This window comes from Simochromis diagramma, unplaced genomic scaffold, assembly GCF_900408965.1.
Source record: "Simochromis diagramma unplaced genomic scaffold, fSimDia1.1 OVJJ01000822.1, whole genome shotgun sequence".
Taxonomy (NCBI): domain Eukaryota; kingdom Metazoa; phylum Chordata; class Actinopteri; order Cichliformes; family Cichlidae; genus Simochromis; species Simochromis diagramma.
The window spans coordinates 8796597-8815298 of record NW_024387520.1 but is presented as its reverse complement, the minus strand read 5'-3'; the positions used below and the strand labels follow the sequence as shown (position 1 = coordinate 8815298).

The 18702-nt window shown below is 39.8% G+C and overlaps 1 protein-coding gene across 5 annotated transcripts in view; it reads left to right on the top strand.

Annotated features, from left to right (window-relative positions):
• Positions 1-8256: 8256 nt before the first annotated feature.
• The window catches only part of fgfr1a (fibroblast growth factor receptor 1a), a 32338-nt gene continuing 21892 nt past the window's right edge, over positions 8257-18702 (top strand). For 2 of the 5 annotated variants that reach the window (XM_040019736.1, XM_040019731.1), the window contains exons 1-3: positions 8258-8569; positions 8682-8898; positions 12780-12960. In XM_040019736.1, the coding sequence (XP_039875670.1) occupies positions 12807-12960 (154 nt within the window). In that variant the 5' untranslated portion in view covers positions 8258-8569; positions 8682-8898; positions 12780-12806. Of the gene's footprint in view, positions 8570-8681; positions 8899-12779; positions 12961-18702 lie in introns of all 5 variants that reach the window. The other 3 variants (XM_040019735.1, XM_040019734.1, XM_040019733.1) reach the window with 3 other exon arrangements.

Here is an 18702-nt window from a genome sequence, read left to right as displayed (position 1 = left end):
TGTGGGTATTAGTGCGGTCCGCACAGATACAAACCCACGACAGAAACCTCTCTCTGCAGTCTGAGGAACTTTCATTGGGTCCGCTGGTGGGTGGTGTTTCCAAACTACCTTCAAACCACATCCATGCTGTGACTGGAGGGGTGCCAGGCCACATCTGGAGCTGATTGCAGCTGACGCCACACAGCACAGGGAGATAGGGTGTTGAGGGGTAGATGGGGTGGGATTGGGGGTATTTTAGCTCCGAGAGCTAAGCCAAGAGAGCTGTTTATGCTCAGTGACAAGTTCCTCCTTGCACACAGCTGAGGAACTGTATCTGGGATAACCCGCTTTGATTGCCACATGTCTATAATAGCAGGGTGGTTGGCTCGCCTTTTTCCCCCCCTTTTTTCTTTCTTGTCTGAATGGCATTAAGGAGGGAAAAAAAGCACATTCTGCTCTTTGAGTTGAACCAGTAATTTTGACTGGCACACAGACTGTCGGACCCACCCACAGCACCCTGTGATTGCTCCCCTGCCAGGCTGTATGGAACACAATCAGAGTTGATGGTGATGCAGATTTGGTAGCAGTGAGTGAGCTAATGAAAACCCTCTGTGTCACTTGATAAAACTGGAGGAAACCTTAAGGGCCTTGGTCTTTAATTTTTCATGACCTGGTTTGAGTTTGAGAGTTGTTTATGTGAGAAAAAAATCTGGCCTGCATGAGTGAAAATCAAATGCTTGGTCAAGAAAGACCCATTTTTTGCCACACATTTTAAAAATCTCTTTGAAGCATCTGTGCTACTTCATTTTTCTCAGATTTTTCATGTTAAAGCAAAGGAAGAATGCAGTGTGATTTTAACGGCTGTTTTCTGAGAGGCTTCGCATAGTGTGAGGACTTGGGAAGGACTCCACAAGATGAGGAATTTGGACTGCAGCTCTGTTTAGCGAGATTTATTTGGAAAGCAATGAAACTTCCTGGCCCTGGAACCCACTTCCACCATAATGAGCCCAAGTTAAACCAGGACTGGATGTTATTTTCCTCAGAAATAGAAGGTGGTCTGTGTGAAGGATTTAAAGTTGGTGTTGGGAACTTTTTAGTCTAAGTATTGAGAGCAAATACTCCTCTGTGTATTTTTCTACAGATTGAGAATAATGTTAAAGATGTAAAAAGTAGTGGTTTCAGTGGTTATATAAATATTATTTTTAATGTTTTTATTTAGATTTCTGTTTTCACAGATAAAAAAGGTCATCTAGTCCTTATCTTTCCTGTGTTCAGCTGAACAAAAATAATGCTATTCTCTTGCCTCGCAGCTGCCCTGGCAGAGCCGGACCTGTCTGAGCTATCCCAAAGTAATCAGGTAAATGGCTGGCAGATGGGCACACATTAGGAGGTGCAGCACCAGAGTCTGGCATGGAAGACAGCTCCATGTTATCTGTTGTGTGTCGCGGAGGTAGGCGTGTGGATGTTGGTTCAGGGGGCGTGTGTAATCAAATATATGGGAGCTGTTCCTCTGAGATGCTGCATAATCCAATTTAGGTCCACTCCCACTTCAAAGAAGCATGTTGTCTGCTGGTTGATGTGATGTTGCAGATCCTACGCTTTCACTTTCCAGGTCAGCGGGTGATCAGATCCATGAGTCCAGAGGCTGCAGCTTAGCTCTTCCAGGCAGTCAGCTCAGTGACTATGGGAAATGTCAGGGTTATCAGGTGATCACCATGTGACACATGCTTGCTAGCTTTTTATTTCTGCAGGCCAGGTTTTTTCAACCACATCATAGATCAGATAGTCATTTTAACATAGGACATGTTAGCAGTGTTTTGGACTAAAATGGAGCTCTCACATCTGGACAATGTCAAAACTTCCTTGAGTAATTGTGTGCAGTGAACTGTGATTTTTGTGTTATTGTCTGATTTTTTTTTTCTTCTTTTTTATTCCCGGATGTTTTTTCTTTTGACTCTGGGATAGATGGTTAAATTTCTTTTTATTGATTATGGAGATGTAATCTTCTCAAAAGCATGGCCAGTGAAACAACCCTTAAGCTGTTTCCATATGAGTCAGAGGACAACTAATGAAGCTTGTTGGATCATATATCAAGGTTCTATCATAACAGACTGTTTTGGGAAACCATATTGTAGTGTATCACCTGCCAAATCTACAAATGAGCTCTGTGAATATGCGGTATATGATTTTTTTCCCTTTCCAGCATGTTCTTCATTTGCACATGTTGGCTTGCTGTTGGCTCAGTGGAGGTCTATTTTCCATTATTTCTTTTCAGTTATGTTCAGTTTTATTTTTATAGTGCCAAATCACAACGACAGTCACTTCAAGGCGCTTTATATTGTAAAAGCTTTGAGTAAGCATTTGGCAACAGTGGGAAGGAAAAACTCCCTTTTAACAGGAAGAGACTTCTGGCAGAACCAGACTTATGGTGTAAGTCATCTGCTGAGACCAGTTGGAGGTGAGGTGAGGGAGATGGGACAGAAGGAACACTGTCAAAAAAGAGACAGAGTTTCAAAGCTCATTAAACTATTTAAGTTTTAAGCCTAATCTTAAAGAGGGTGTCTGTCTCCCAAATCCAAACTGGGCACAGAAGAGGGGCCTGAAAGTTGAAGGCTGCCTCCCATTCTACTTTTAAATATCTTAGGAAGAACAAGTAAGCATGCAGTCATAGAGCAAAGTGCTCTTATGGGGTGATATGGTACGATGAGGTCTTTAACATAAGACAAGACCTGATTATTCAAGACCTTGAATGTGAAAAGAAAGATTTTAAAATTGATTATGGATTTACCAGGGAGCCAATGAAGAGAAGCAAATACAGGAGAAAAATGCTCTCTGTGTCAAGTCCCTGTCAGTACTCTCGTTGCAGCATTTTGGGTCAACTGAAGGCTTTTCAGGGAGTTTTTAAGACATCCTGGTAATAACGAATTGTAGTAGTCCAGCCTAGAAGTAATAAATGCATAATGTAGTTTTTCAATATCACTTTGAGACAGAATGTTTCTTATTTTAGAGATACTGAGTCAATGCAATAAGACATAGTTGTATAATATGTACACTGTAAAATAAATCCTGATCCAAAATGACTCCAATATTCCTCACGGTGTTACAGGAGGCCAAGGTAATGCCCTCCACTGGTTAGAAACCATGTTTCTAAGGTTTTTAGGGGCAAGTACAACAACCTCAATTTTACCTGAATTTAGAAGCAGGAAACTAGTGGTTATCTATGTGTTTTAAGACATTGCTATAGTTGAAATAATTGGTTTGTGTCACAGTGGAATGGCATATGGCATGGCCTTCTGATGCTGTTGATTATCTCCTCTTCTTGTGTTGCTCAGAGATGCTCTTCTGCATACCTTGGTTGCAATGAGTGGTTGATTGATTTACTGTTGTTTTCCTATCAGCTCAACGCACTCTGCTCCTTTGACTTCTGGCATCAGCAAGGCAGTTTCATCTTGGGAACTGCCACTCACGGGATATTTTCTGTTTTGGACCATTCTATGTAAACCCTAGAGATAGTTGAGTGTAAAAATCCTGGTAAATCAGCAGTTTCTGAAATACTCAGACCAACCTGTCTGGCACCAGCAGCCATGGCACACTCAAAATCACTTAAAAAAATTATTATAATTTCTTTAAGTAAATTTCCATGGAAATTATGTTTACTATCCTTTCAAATGAGGAACTTTATTCATAATTAAGCAGCATTGCTAATTATAGACGCCCTTAAAGGACTTAATTAAAATTATAATGAGATCTGAAAAAATGACAAGGTTAACTCTACAATAGAGCTACAGTTTCCCACATATGTTGTAGATTAACCTTTCAGTTTTCAAGTTTACATTATTATTTTAATTAAGTTCCTTGTAAGCCCTATTTTTATGTAAATCAGTTCAGAACAGAAGAGCAGAGGCAAATGGTTGTGTTTAGTGGGGATCATCAGTCACAGCTAAAGCAATGGAACTGGCACATCATTTATTAAGCACCTCTCTACAATACCAAACAGCAAAAAAAGGAGTCCCAGTGGTGGTGACAACACTTCCTTTCAGTGTGAATGACCAGGGAACGCAACACCGAGCTGCACGTGTAATTGAACAAGATGGTTACGCTGATGAACTAAGACACACAGAGGCACGCCGTTCCTCTGTCAGCAGGTGCCCTCCACACACTAACCCATTCATATGTGCATTCCTGTCTCTCTGCTCGCAGCCCAGCAGGTTCCTCCTGGCCACTCAGGACAGGGGCTGACACACACAAAGGGTCTTCAATCTGCCTCAGACAACAGCCAACATAAAGGCCCGGAAAGCCACAACAGCATTATGTCAAAGAGCTGGCTGGGGGTGGTGAGTATGAGCTTGGGGGGCCCTGTGTAGAACAGGGGCAATGCTGATGGATGGATGAGGGCTGGACACAAGGCGCTGTAGTGGAAGGCCCGGCTGAGGTTTTTGTGCATAAAGGAGGATATTTGTACTCGCCCGGTAACAATAGAATGCAAACACAAAAAGCGAGGACAATAAAGCCCCACTTTGGGGGCGATGAAGAAGCTGCTAGGCAAATCATCATGCAAAGCACTGATATTATTCACTCGGAGGATTGCATGACTCTGTGTTTGTCCACATGCTGATGTGCGGCTTAGCCTGCCTTCAGTTTGCTTTTGCATAGGGTATTCCCGGCTTTAACAGTGTCCGGAACATTTCCTTACGCTGAAAAGAATTGAGGAGTGATCAGAAATGCCCCACCTCATCTCGGAACAAACTATGTTTGGTCTGAGCTTTTGTCAGCTGCATCTAGGATCAACTGACTTCAAAACACACACAGTCCTGGCCCTACCTCAGATAATAACTAATTTACATTATCTCCTCCTTTGTGAACAGCTTGTGAGAATTTCCTCATAGATTAAAAAAAACCCTGAGATGTGTAAATCTTAATAAAAAAATAAAAAAACCCATCATAAAGGACATGTCGTCATTTTATGGCATGTGTGTGTTTAATCTGGTTGGTGAGCTCGCCTATATTTATTGGGCTACTGTGGCATGTACACAACACTGAGACTCGTTAATGATTAACGAGGCTTCTTTCAAATCAGCCCCACGTAAGAGTTCTGCTTTCATTCTTTTATGTGGTGCAGGGAGGTATATAGACAGAAAGCCTCTCCTACAGTGCTGTAAACAATCAAACACCATCTTTTATTAGTTTCTAGTTCTATTTCCATTTTTGTCTCCATTTTTGTCTCCTCCAAACCACCTCAGCTCACCCTGGGCTCGGCGTTTTCAACTCCTCTCCTCTAGTGAGTGGAAAAGAATAAAAGCAACCAAATGAATAAATGCTCACCATATGCTATGAATTCTGCCGAGGCCGTCCTGTCCCGTGTTAAACTTATTTTTCTTTAAATCACTCACAGCCTTGTGTACATCTCAGGGGAATTCTTTATCAGCGACACAAAAACCAATGCCTATAAACTATCTGCTTCCAGACTGCTGTTGCATCAAAGATCTTCTGGCTCGTGTTTTGATGCTGAAATCCTAAGATGTGGTCTGATGGCAGCACGTGCATGTCTAACTCTCACTATTAGTTACTCTCATAAACATGCTCGGTGTTTCTCTGGTATGTAATGCAGTCGTCAGACTTACGCTCCATCTGTTTTATAGTTAGCAGATCTCTTTGAAGTCGGAAGCTAATTTGAGCTCAAAGTGCATTTGTCAAAAGAATTTTAAAAAAGTTTAGAAATAATAAAAGTAAGAGTGTCTGCTGGTAATATGAAGCTGCTGTGTCTCTTTTCTTTTAAAGTCAGTCACTGTTACTTAAAGGAACAGTTGCTTTCATGAGAAGATGGAAACAACTCTGATGCCCGTATAGCTACAGCCTAGCAGGTACACTCCTAAAGATCTTGTTTTTCCTTTGTATAAATTACCAAGGTGTGAAAATAGTACTTTCTTAGCTGATTGTTTTGATTATTCCAAACACATTAAGTCTGCTAAATGGCCTCCAGTCCCCTGCTTGATGCCATTTATCAAACTCAACCCAGTTTGTTATGGAGACAGGCTGCATTCAAATGTTGCACATGTGGATTAAAGCTCCTGCGATCCTCCACACAGACTGTGATGTGTGACGTCAAAGGACAGTTCGTGAAAACGGAACATTTCAAACTAATCTTTACACAAGTGACAAACATTGGGTTAACACCAACAATGAGGTGTACTGTCTGGATATTGGATTGAGATCTGGTGACTGTGGAGGCCATTTGAGTGCACTGAACTCATTTTCATGTTTAAGACACAGGTTTGAGATAATCAAAGTTTTGTGACATAGTGTTGCTGGAAGCAGAAGATGGGTACACATCTTATTTACACTTAATTCTGACCCTATCATCCAAATGTTGCAGCAGAAATAGAGATTCATCAGACCTGGAAATGTTTTCCAATCTTTTGTTGCCTCATTGTGGTGAGCCTGTATGAACTGTAGCCTCAGTTTCCACCTGGTGCGCTATTTTGCTGCTGTAGTCTATCTGATTCACTTTACATATCTGTAGTTGTGATCTCTTCTTGCACCTTCTGTCCTTCACCTAAAATTTGAACTGTAATAACAGAATCAAGAAAGAAAGCCTACATCCTTTAAAACCATGCCAAGATCCTCCTCAGTGTTACAATCAGTCCAACGGCTATAAGATAATGTTTGCTTTAACTCCAGAGCACAGGTAGTAAAATAGCAGAGAAGCAGAAGTACAGAGCCTTTGTATGAGGTGGGTTTTTTTGTTTGTTTTTTAGCACTGAAATTGAAAAACGGATTTTAGGTCTCAAAGAAAAGATTAATTATAAAGTCATTAATTTCTTTTTAAAATGCCCTTAAACTGAAACAAGAATAACATTGCATGTAAGAGGCTAGCACATGTTGAAACACAAATCTGTTTCTTTGTCATCCCATTCTTTAATCTAGCTACGAAGCTGGGCTTCATGTGTCTCAGCAGCTTTAGTCGTCAATCATTTGTCAATTGTGATGTGAAATCAAAGACCACATGAGCTCTTTGAATATGAACTATGTGTTTGATCGGGGAGAACAAACTTTGCGTTTGTGCTGAGTTAGCAGACACATTTGAAATTCTGATGCTCTTTGAAATTCTGCCAAAGCATATGATCCCAGCACAATAAAGCTATTTTATAGTTTCCCCGAACAGGAAGTTGATGAAAGTGCTTGTTTTCTCTTGCTGAATTAGTATTCATGCTTGTTGTGTGAAATCCTGCAAGTTCTCTGTTCAAGAGCTCATGCTAAAGCCCACATTCAGCCAGCGAAAAACTGAGTAACCTTTCCTATTCCACCTCTACAATACAACTTGTGCTGGTGTGGTGTCACCACAGATTTTGTTATGATTTTCCAGTGCATTTAATTTTAAGGTTTACACCAAGTGCTCAGCCTTTTACACTGTTAATGTCACATGGGAAGCATAGTGCTAAAGTACAGTCAGTGTACAATCAATACAAAGTCTCCCGTGGCTGTCAACCGGGCGTTTTTCATGCATATTTCTAATAATATTTAATGTTTGTCATGTATTATTATATTGTTGGAATTAACTTTTTATTTTATTTAATCAATTAAGGTACTTAAACTGCAACACAGAAGTACTGTAGACGATGTATCGCTTGTGTCTTGTCTCCAGCTGTGCAATGCAAAGAGCGCAGTATGAGAGTTGGTGCTGCTGTGGAAGGCAGCGAGAGCCGGGAATCGACCAGACCTAATTGTCCTGCATCAAGATGAAAAGTAACAGCGCGGTTAACTACCGGAATTCCGTCTATTTGACTTTCAAAATAAAAGTTGAATGTCGTTTTTGTGAAAAAAGTGAATGACTCAATAAAATCCGCAATTTTTCCAGGTGAAGACAAGGTGCGCCCCCCACACACAAATGCATTGAAGCTCAGCTAAAAGTCTAGGTATAAGCGTAGTCAAAGCGATGCATAGTACCTGCCCTGAACATAACGTGACGTTTGCTCCCCGCTGTTGCTGCACTAGCACCCCGCTCCCAACTCCTCTTTTTATCATTTCTAAGAGGTCTCAAAGGGGGTCTCACTTATTAGTCGACCTTCCTGGGTAATAACCAGCAGTAATAACGATCCCTGTTTAGTGTAGTCCAGTAAATGTACCCAGCACATCTTTTTGATACCAGTACCAAGCAACCGCATCTACTTTATGTGAAACGTTGCCGCTTTGGGCTTTTAGTTTCTCAACAGCAGACCGGAGGTTCTTAGTGTACTGTGTGCAGTTTTGACAATGTTCCGGAGGATACGCATATTCTCTGATTTAAGGGGGGAGGTGTGGAGCTGCTCGGACTCTCGTTGTTTAGCCGTACCTCTCCGCCGGGAACGGTCGAAATACTTTCTAGGATTGATTTAAGCGCCGTTCTTTTGTATAAAAAAATAAATATATGTATAAGACTGGAGGATATTTCGTGTTCGGATATTGTGTTAGAGCGAGTTGAACAACTTTAGGACAGTTTTCTGAAGTGGGGAGACTGAATTTCATCGCAAGCGAAGCCTTTTGGGATAAAGGGACTGCTGGAAACTGCTGCATAGCCTGCGCTCTCGTAGTTTCTTCGGACGTGTTTACCCAGGTAAGAAAGGGAGAAAAGACGTTAGAAGTTAAAACGTCACAATTTAACACCATTTAAGAAGCTTTTCCGCTCAATTGGTTATCTTTCTCTCTCTTTCTTCTTTTTTTTTTAGTTGAACTTTTCCCCCTTCTTCTGTCGGAAAGTTTGTTTAAAAGAAGAAGAAGAAGGGGCGAAAAATATGCGCAAACCTGTTAGCTAAACGTCGAGCTTCGTTAGCGGGATAAGTCTGGATAAACAGTTTTCGGGGAGGTTTTCCTCCATCCAATCTCAGCTCATGAGTCTTCCTTATCTCACCGAGCCTGGCTGTTTCACGGCTCCCCGCCAGTAAGGTGAGCTGGTCGTTTTATTCCTTCACTCCTTGATTTAGCTTCATTTTACTACTTGTTTACGTGCTAAAAGGGGGCTTAGCTGTTGTTTGCTATTGCGCTGTTTTAACGTTATTGGAGGACCCTGAGTGGAAGTTAATTAAAGAACTGGGCAAGCAGACATTTAACCACATGTTACACTTGAGTAAATGGTCTTTGGGCAAGAATTTAGTGTTTTGTATTTTGTTTTTTGTAGGCATGTTTCTCTTTGGAGGGAAGAACAGTTTTCATAGGGTGCGACACTCACAAAATCTCCAACCATGCTTTAAAATGTTAGAGTACAAGAGTTAAAAGAGCCAAAACGTTGCCTAGAGGCCTGCTAAAACTGGTTTGGGTTTCTGTCTACAGCAACAGCAGGCGCCTTTAATCACATTAGATACGTTTCTTGGATAAATTCTAACCACATCAAGGAGAACACTTAAAAAAACAACAGCAAATGCTCAAACTACATGTGATGCTATTATTCCTATTTAACGCGTCGAGTTTGGTTTAGCTGATACATAACACTTCAGTGTAATCTCCAACATTTGTTTGTTTCTTTCCTTTATTGAAAAAAGGTGTGACTTATTTAGAAATGTTGTTTGCTTACTTTTTTATTTTGTTTTATTTCATTTTTTAAATTTTAAGGTTTTGCCCATCATTACTTTTTCTGTCATGAAGGCTGGATCTGAAGGGGCCAATTAGATGCAGCGTGGTGCTCTAAATGTTATAAAAGCAGAGGGAGAAGATGGATGGTTTAGTCCACAGGGACTTCACCACGGTGGAAAAGTTTTTTTGTTTTTTTTTCCAGAGCCCTTTAATTTACTAGGCTGCTGCTCTCCCTGGCAGAATTATTGTCACTTGAGCTGTATGTTTGTATTTGCCATAAATAAATTTGGTTGAGGGATTGCAGTGTTTACCTTGAAACATTTTTTTTTTTTTTTTTTTTTTTAAACAGTGACTTGCTCAACATCTTGTGTGGAATCTGTTGTACTCATGCTGCCATGGTTAGGAGTTTTGTTTCTCAAAATGTGTGTATGTGGAGGGGGTGGTGGGGGTGGCAGAGAAGATAAACAGTCACACATACTGAGCAGCCCTGAGAAGCAGTTTGGGTTAAAGTGTTAACCAAATGGCAGTGTCAGATTCAGATGGTCTTTACTTTTGACTGTAATCTCGTGACACCTGATCTTTCACCATGGTGGAGAACCTGTGAGTCAGATTGCATGGCTGCACAGAAAATGACGATGATGACAACAACAACAACAGCAAAAAAAAAGGCAGTATGTGTTTTTGTGAAAACGGTAGCTTTAGGGTAATGGTCTGATGCTCTTCTTCCCCTGAATTTGCGACCATGTGCAGACTGGCCTGCTGCTGACTGGAAGTGCACACTAAACTGGAAGGGGGGGCTACAGAATTTGGGAGCTGAGGAATTTTCTGCATGGATGGACAGTGAAATGTAATTATGGTGTGGGTCATGTTTTTAGGTTTGCCTGAAACCTTTGTCTTAATATAATGAGAAAAGCTGTCTCGTGTGTGTTTTTAATTTGTTTAGTGTAAGTTCTCTCTGCGCTGCCAGTGTTCAGGGAAATGCTTTTATCTTTTAAGAGTGGATAAATCAGTTGGTGAACAAACATTTGGATATGTGCCTTTTCTGTAATGCCAGTTCTCTGGCTGTATTTATTTCCCAAGCAGTCCTTGTTTACAAGCTAAATGTCTTTCTGCACTCCTTTTGAATTTTGGCCTCAAAAGGTATAAAAACTGGTTATTGAATTAAAAGGACCTATGTAAAACCAAATTATTAGACAGGTACTGGTCTTTGCGTGTCAGTTAAATGCTGCTACTACCAAAGAGTGGAGATTTGCATTTCAATCTTGATGTAAGATTTTAAGAAGATGTTTATACACTTTCATCCACCCCAATTATTAGGCGAGTTTTAGTTGCAACAGTACAGGGCTTTAGTGTTTGAGAGTTAGATATTTGATAGGTGTTTTCTTCATTTAGCCCATTGTGCCATCATTAAGACGGAGTTCTTCATTTTTATTTATTAAATGGGGGAATAATTGACATGAATACACTCAATGTGTTCAAATCAACTTTATTTTTACCTGGAAATGGTAATTTCTTCATTTTCAAATGTAAATGACATGGGATGAGTTTTTTTTTTTTTTTTTTTTTTTTTTGTAGGCAAATGTCATGTTTTTCAGTCTAGTGTGCACTCTAATATGTAACTAGCTCTTTTAAAATATTCACATACCAGATACAAAGTTTATTATTTGTGCTATTTATAAAATATAGTACCAGATGAATTGAAAAAGCACAAATTGATGGATGAAATTTTTCAAAGGAGGAAAAAAAAATGAGGTGGCATATTTTCCTATTGAGTAATAAACTGAAAATGATGACTTTGAGTCATTATTGTCAGGCTGCCAGTGTGTGGTTCAGTCTCAAATCGCAAGTTCAAGACCAGCATGCCTTGGGTGTGCGTAGTAAGACAGTGCATGTCTGACTAGTGCTCCCAAGGGAGCGGACTATGACAAAGTGTCCTGTCACACTTTGAAAAAGCGATTTCCTCCTCCTTCCAAATATTGTCGTAGTGACGAGGGGCTGGGGAACGTGGTCCGCTGCTCGTTGCGGTTCCTTCTGTCCGGCAGCAGAAGCATTTTCTTGGAGGCATCCCAAACACTGACTCACAGCTTGGAGTAGAGATGACCAAGCTTCTTTATCCCTCTTGGACCCCCCTGACCCAGCTCAGCTGCTGGAACACTAGGCCATTCTTGGAAAGTGAAATTGAATTGGTTTTAGGAGAACACAATGACTGCTTCAGTCAGGGAACACTCATACAAGTGATTACCCCTTAAAGAAAACCACAGCTGCTTCTGTGCTGGACTTTGTGAAAATATTAACCAAGCTTCTTTTTCTTTTCTTTTTTTTTAATCAGATGTGACCCATCTCTTTGTGTTTTTACAGAACGATTGGTTTTTAAAGTTGGCAAAGTCTGTCATCCAAGTCTTGTCTTTGACACTTATTAGCAGGTTATGCAAGCAAATTGCTGCAGCGGGTGTCATTCTGGGTTTGGAAAATAAAACCAACTGTTGGGTGATAGATTTTCTGTTTCCCTCTCTGGAAACGATGGCCTGACAGTCTTTCTCAATAAGGGTGTCACATAACAGGCTGTAGTATATTGGATTTTTTTGTTTTTCTTCTCCCTTTTGTCTTTAACAAATTCTGTGAAGCAGATTATGAGCAAGTGTTAATCTGTGTGGCCAGATGCTGCAGAGGCAATGATTTAAGCAGATGTGCATAAGGGGGGTACAATACAAGCACCTAAAATGACAAACCTTGCTATGTTGTTGTCGGGGTGCAATGACAATCTTTAAGATTTCAAGACTTAAATTGCTACTTCGAATTGAAAACATCAAAGACATTACATTCCTGTGAACTGAGCACGACACAGCCAACATTTGTTTAAGTTATCAGTGGGAGTCTGGAGCACTGCAGTTTCTTATCATGGTTTTCTGCAAGCAGGCCTAAATACTGAATTATCTACCTCAAACCTCTTAAACATACAGAATATTCTCTACTTTTTTTTTTTTTTTTTTTTTTTTTCTCTTTGTGGTCATGGAAATTCCTTGTCAACAAACATTTAATGTGTTAGAGTTTATTTTGCTGTTCTCACATCGGGTTTTGCTAGTTCAGTTTAGCTTCCTGAACTGTTTTACACTGAAATATCTTGGACAATGAACTGATTTTGATACATTTAAAATAAATATTATTACTGAGAACAAACTTGTGAAGAGTTAAAGCTTGATAATGTCATAAATTTATATATATGTATTTAATTATTTTTTTTATTTTTTTATTTTAAGCTGTGGACTGTGGATGCACTGCTGCTGATGTCCCAAACACCTGAATGGAGTTCCAGTCGCACAAAAGCCAACAGTCGTAGCTCCCTCAGCAGAATGCTGATGAGGCCAAGCATACTTCTGTTTCTAGCTTTATTTGCTCAAGTTTTAAGGACCCAGTGCCGGCCTGCCAGCACTGATGAAGGTAAGATGCCTTACTAAATTAAAGCTAGTTAGTCTTGGGTTTTCTGAAGTTCTGGGTGTAGTATTATTAAAGATCGTGTAACTGTTTGAACTTTATAAACTTATTAAGTGTGACTTTTCCTGACTCTTGGCTTGAGAAGCAGTTCATTGATAAGCCAAAGCTTTGTTCTTTGTACAGGAATGTAATCCTAACACACTCCAGACTTTTGTGAAGCCTGTCCTTTACAGCGTCAGTGCTCCCTCACCACCCCCGTTTGCCTGAGTTTGAGTTGTTTAATCGCTCTCTACTGCGTCATGTGTAATACAACTGTTTCTTACTAATTTATTACTAATGCCCTTTTCTGCCTATTCAAACCAGTTCAATGTTTTTAGAAGTGGATTCACAAAAAAAAAAATCTTACACACAAAAACAATCTAAACTGGAAACTATTACCATGAGACTTTCTGTGAAGAATTTGGCTCAGTCTTGCGGTTACACAAGCTCTGTTCTGAAAAGGGGAAAGAGGCACTGAAATCAAATCCTTAAAAAATGTGTTTCTTGGACACAGTCCAGCAGTGTAATAGCTGCCTCGACTTGTGGGTAAATGGGTTTGGATGTTTACACTCTGAAGTCGGAAGTAGAGAGCAGCAAAAGAATATGATAAAGCCTAGCATTATAATGGAAGTAATTACGCACAAGGGTCTCTTTGGGGTTTTAAGCCCTAAAATAAACCTGGTGTTTCTATGTTTAAGCTAGCAATGGGACAGTGAGGACTAAATGACTTCCATCTGTATTCCAAGGGCAGCTCTACTACCTAGCAGTCCTCCTTTGTAATGAAAAGGTATTTGTTGTCACTGAAAGAGGAGTTAACTGCCAGGGAACTATAAATTAGCCTGTTTTTGAAAAAAGATGCTATGCTACATGAAACCCATAAGGATGGGCTTTTGGGGAGCATGTTTTTCTTCCAAGGTGAGCCATAAATTTCCACCAGGGTGTGGGGGGGTTTGTCTTTCATTTACACTCCACCCATTCTTGATCACCAAATGGCCAGGTACTATCCATGCACCTCATTGCTTTTCCTCTTGCTCACCCACAGACTTTTGCTTGGGTTTGGTTCACCCCCACCCCCCTGTTTCCCTGCTGGGTTAGGGATGGCTTCAGCTGTCGACGAACAATCACAGCAGAGGCATTTGGTTGCATTCCTTTTGTCTGGGGTGGAGAAACAAAATAGTTATATGGAAATGTTCCTTTTTTTTTTTTTTTTTTTTTTTTTTTTTTAATGTATGCTCCATTGTTTGTCTTATTGTGTTTTGCTGGGTGTTGTTCAAATAAGAATAGAGTATTCCCTGAACAAACTAAGTTCCTTGAATTTCTCAGGAGGTCATGTGAAGGACTTAAACTTTCCTTCATTTTGAGCACTTGAAGCAACTTTTACTGTTTTGTTTGTTTTTACACTATCTTTAAAATCATTTGGATCTTCTTATAATGTTTGTTTAATTGCTCTCTTTCTGACAGTTCACTGTCTGCAAGTTATGTCTTTCTCTGTGGATTTGTTTGACTCAATCTTGTGCTGTCTGTCAGAGTAGAAAAGCACTGACCCTTTAGCTTTTATAAACCAGAGCTGCCACAGTCTTGAGTAAGACTCTTTTCAGACAGAAATGAAAGCCCAGAGGAGCAAAGCTCTGCTGACGCTAGAGTAAGACTAAAGACCAGTTTTCGTGTGAAGTTGCTTTGCATTCATATCAGACTTTTTAGGTATTTTCTGTGTTGTTCACACAGGAAGTTTAAGGCTACTTCCACACTTGGCACCATTTTCAGTTGAATGTGTATATTTTGTTTGTTAAATAAAGAGCACTTGTACTGTTTCAGAAATGATCTGGCTCCATACTAAGAAGCCTCAAAAAGATCACGTGGTTGTTCATGTACATGCCTCTTGCTCATATAGACAATAGTAGCATGGTAAAATGCTGGATTTAAACAGCACAACAGCCACTAGCATACACTAATCCTGCCAGGCTTTGCCATCCATGTGTCATTAACCAATTTAGGTTTGTTTAGAAACTTGCCAATTACAACTAACATGAATAAAGCTGTGTTGGAAAATATTAAACCTGTACTAACATTTACAAAATGTTCTGACTAAAAGTATACCTTCATTCAGCTTTCTTCCATAGGGCACTGCTGTGTGTAATGCAGATAAATTTAGGATGGTGTGATTTACAGGGGAAAATAACTATGTAACTAAATAACTGGACTTAAAATTGGCACCACTCAATTTGTTTTATACAGTTGGATTTGGTAACTGGAATTTCAATGTAAAATGAGAAAAATGGATAAAAGCATGATCTTATTTCTATGTAAAGATGGTAACTGTTAAATAGCCCAGTCAAACTTACCCTAATAAACCTCACATAAGAAATGTTTGTGGCCTTCATTACTTGACTGAAGTGTAATAAATAATTTTTCTTTTCAGTATTGTATCTTGATCTGCTTGTTTGGGGTGGTTGTGTTTTTTTTAAATTATTGTTTTGTTTTTCTCTCTCTCTCTCCCAGTTGGGATTTAAAAAACTTGAGCTTTCTTATTACATGAAGTTGGGGAAAATGCCAGGGCAGTTAAGTTCACATGCAGCATCTACTGGAAACCCTAAAAGTTGATTCTTTTCATCTGGACGTAGCATTTTCAGTGGATGAGTGACAAAACGTTTCTCCCACTGAAAATGCTACGTCCAGACAGTAATTTTGGGAATACTTACCTGGATTAAGCATGCATCAAGACATCTACTGGAAATACTAGAATTAGTTTAGGAGAGGGTACTGACTGTGTAGCACGCACAGTGGCTGTCCACTCACTAACAGTGAATTTTTCAGATTGTCAGCTGTGCTATAGATGGACATCACACACACTGGGGAGCTGGCAGGTTAAACAATGTCTGAGCTTAATGTCAGACATTACCTCTGTAGGGTAATGTCTGAGGAAAGCAGTGATTCTGTGAGATTGCTTTTGACCTGAGTAAATTCATAGTGGTGTGTGTGGGGTGTTTTTTTTTTTTTTTTTTTGTTTTTGTTTTTTGTTTTTTTTTTTTTTTTCTCCTGCCAAGAGGAATTTTTGCTTCCCCCAAAAAGGCTTCAGCCACCCCCATTTTCTGAAACAAATTATTCATTGAGAATATAAAATAAGCCAGTCATATCCTCTCCAGCAGTTTATCAAGCAACACTGACATAAATAACAATTTTTGACTTCTAGCAGTAAGTTCCCCCTCTCATCCACAGCTACTATATTTTAGCCACAAGATATGATATACTTGATAAGCTGCATTATTTTCTCAAGGCCTGAACTGTGAAGTTGGCGCCTGTGGAGTCTTTTATAATCCAACGTGAGGCAGTGCTGGAATTTCCCTGCGGTTTCAAAGGCAATCTTTTAATTGTAGTTTTCTTTCTGAGCTAAAACATTTGACTTCTTTTCTGATGTTTGGTGATAATGGTTTTGGATTAGATGCTAAAACAACCATGTCGGTCTTTTAGTCTTTCTTTTGCCTGCATGTACCCCAATTCTGTTTTATCATGTAGAACTTGTGTAGTCCAGTTAATCAGTCAAGCATGAAAGGAAGATGAATAGATCTCTCCAATGGGGGGGGAGAGAAAAGTTATGAAACCAGGGCTGAGATTTTTTTTTTTTTTTTTTTTTTTTTAAAAAGGAAAATGGTTATAAATCCAAACCACTGATAAAAGACAGAACTGTGATATAGGAGAAAAGTAATACTCCTACAAATGGGGGAACACAGCCTCCTTGTGTTTACTGTACATGGACTAATCATGCTCACTGTCTTGCATGGTCACCCCCCAAAAGGCCCCTTTTAGAGCTATGGAAAGCCCTGCAAAATCTTTCAACACCAATAGTAAAACACAGAACATAGCTAGGTTCTTTTGAGATCTTGGGTTTTTGTTTTTCTCCTTTAAAGACATAATATGAGGCTAAATGTAGCTGAACTAATTTGAATGACACTGCACCAACTTTGCTTTGCACACAGTAACCCTTGTAGCCCCCGACCGTTAATCCATGCTGATTGCCAATGGTTCATTTAAGAATGAAGAGGTCCTCCACTGGAGTGCTTTAAGGAAGGACACTCACTCTTTGGGAGCTTGCTAATGGGCATTGTCCTATTCTTTTGCTTCCTGCCAGAGCTACTATTGTCTCTTATCAGTTCCCTCTCTACATCACCCACCCTTTCGCTCTGGTGTGGTCAAATCAGCAGAGGAAACTTACCATAGCCATTTCTGTCTGCCACTGCAGAGCCTCAACTAGTCTGACTTTCCTGCATTCAACCATCACTTCAGTGAGAGCAGGAAATCCCAGAAGTCATTCACGCGGCATATTGCTTCCTATGTTGTAGTCAGAGAAAGTTCCACAGACTGGCGCCAACTCGCCCCTTTTAGTTAGTTTTGCATGTTCGGGCTAGTGAGCTTTCCGCCCCTTGTTTAAACGCCTCTCACTATGTTCTTCTTGACCAGAATTCCTTTCATAATTTGTGTAATTAGGCTGATTTTAAATGATGTCAGTCAATTTTTCCAGTTGGGTAAAAGAACCCATGGATGGCTTTTCCAGGTGGGTTGCTTTCTGAAACTATGGCGCTTGATCCTTTTTAATCCAATCATAGTTGCAGGTAGATTAACTGAGATGAAACATCTGCAAATCCAGAGGTACTTACCTCTGCATGAAGAATTGAAACAATATTTTGTGATAGAAGTTCAGCTATGTGGCAGCAAGGCATTTACACAGAAAATAATGTTGGCTCTGACTTTATTTTTAGAAAACGATTGTGTTCGTATGCTTAAAAACGTGTTTACATGATTACGGTAGTTTTGAGATGGTTGTCACAGAAGCACACACTGTCCTGACCGTGCCCTACAATAAAACGAGTAAATTTTACAGCTTTATGGGTGTTTTACGATGTCTGCAGTCACATTAACAACTGGGATGTTGACAGTCTTATCAGTGGCATCTCCGTTTGGAGGGCAGGGACAGAAACGTCACTGTGCAGAAACATTGTGTCCATGTGCAAAGCTATAGCTGGTCACTATCACTATGTCCATATCAAACAGTTTCCTCAGCTTTAATCTTTTATGCAACCTAAACATCAAAATCTGTCTGTTTACAACACTGAATATTTTTCAAACATCAAAGACAACTTTCTGCTTGTTTCTTGGTGCACGAGCATACACATAACGTTCATTTAAACTGACTGGGACACGACATCTAGAGATGCTTTTCTTTTTTCTTTCTCTCTCGCCATTTTAGATTTATAGAAGGTAAACAGCTGGTGCCAATAACCTGGATTATAAAATCTGTATTGTATCAGTACTGTAGTGTCCTAACATGTCATGTTTCTGGTCTGTAATCTGGCTTTATACTTTTTCAGAAAAATGTGATCAAATTTGTTTGTAAAACACAGGACTGTGGTTGAAAAGCAGAGGAGCACACTTAACATAGGTGCAGTGGACTCTTGGCAGAGTAATGCACTGTGTGATGTTGGGTCTCAGACAGGCATTAGATAATGACAGTGGTAAAGCATAGCTGCTATCATTAACACGTATTTGTGTTGATTTTATCAGGCAACGTCCCAATTATGAAATGATTATGTTAGCTGTGCCCTAATACATACTTGCTATGATGCCGTTTAAGATAAGGAGTGCTATTTGTCCAAGTTCAGTTTTGTCACTATAGAGAGGAGTCTCTACAGATCAACCTCAAATCACTTAAGGCAG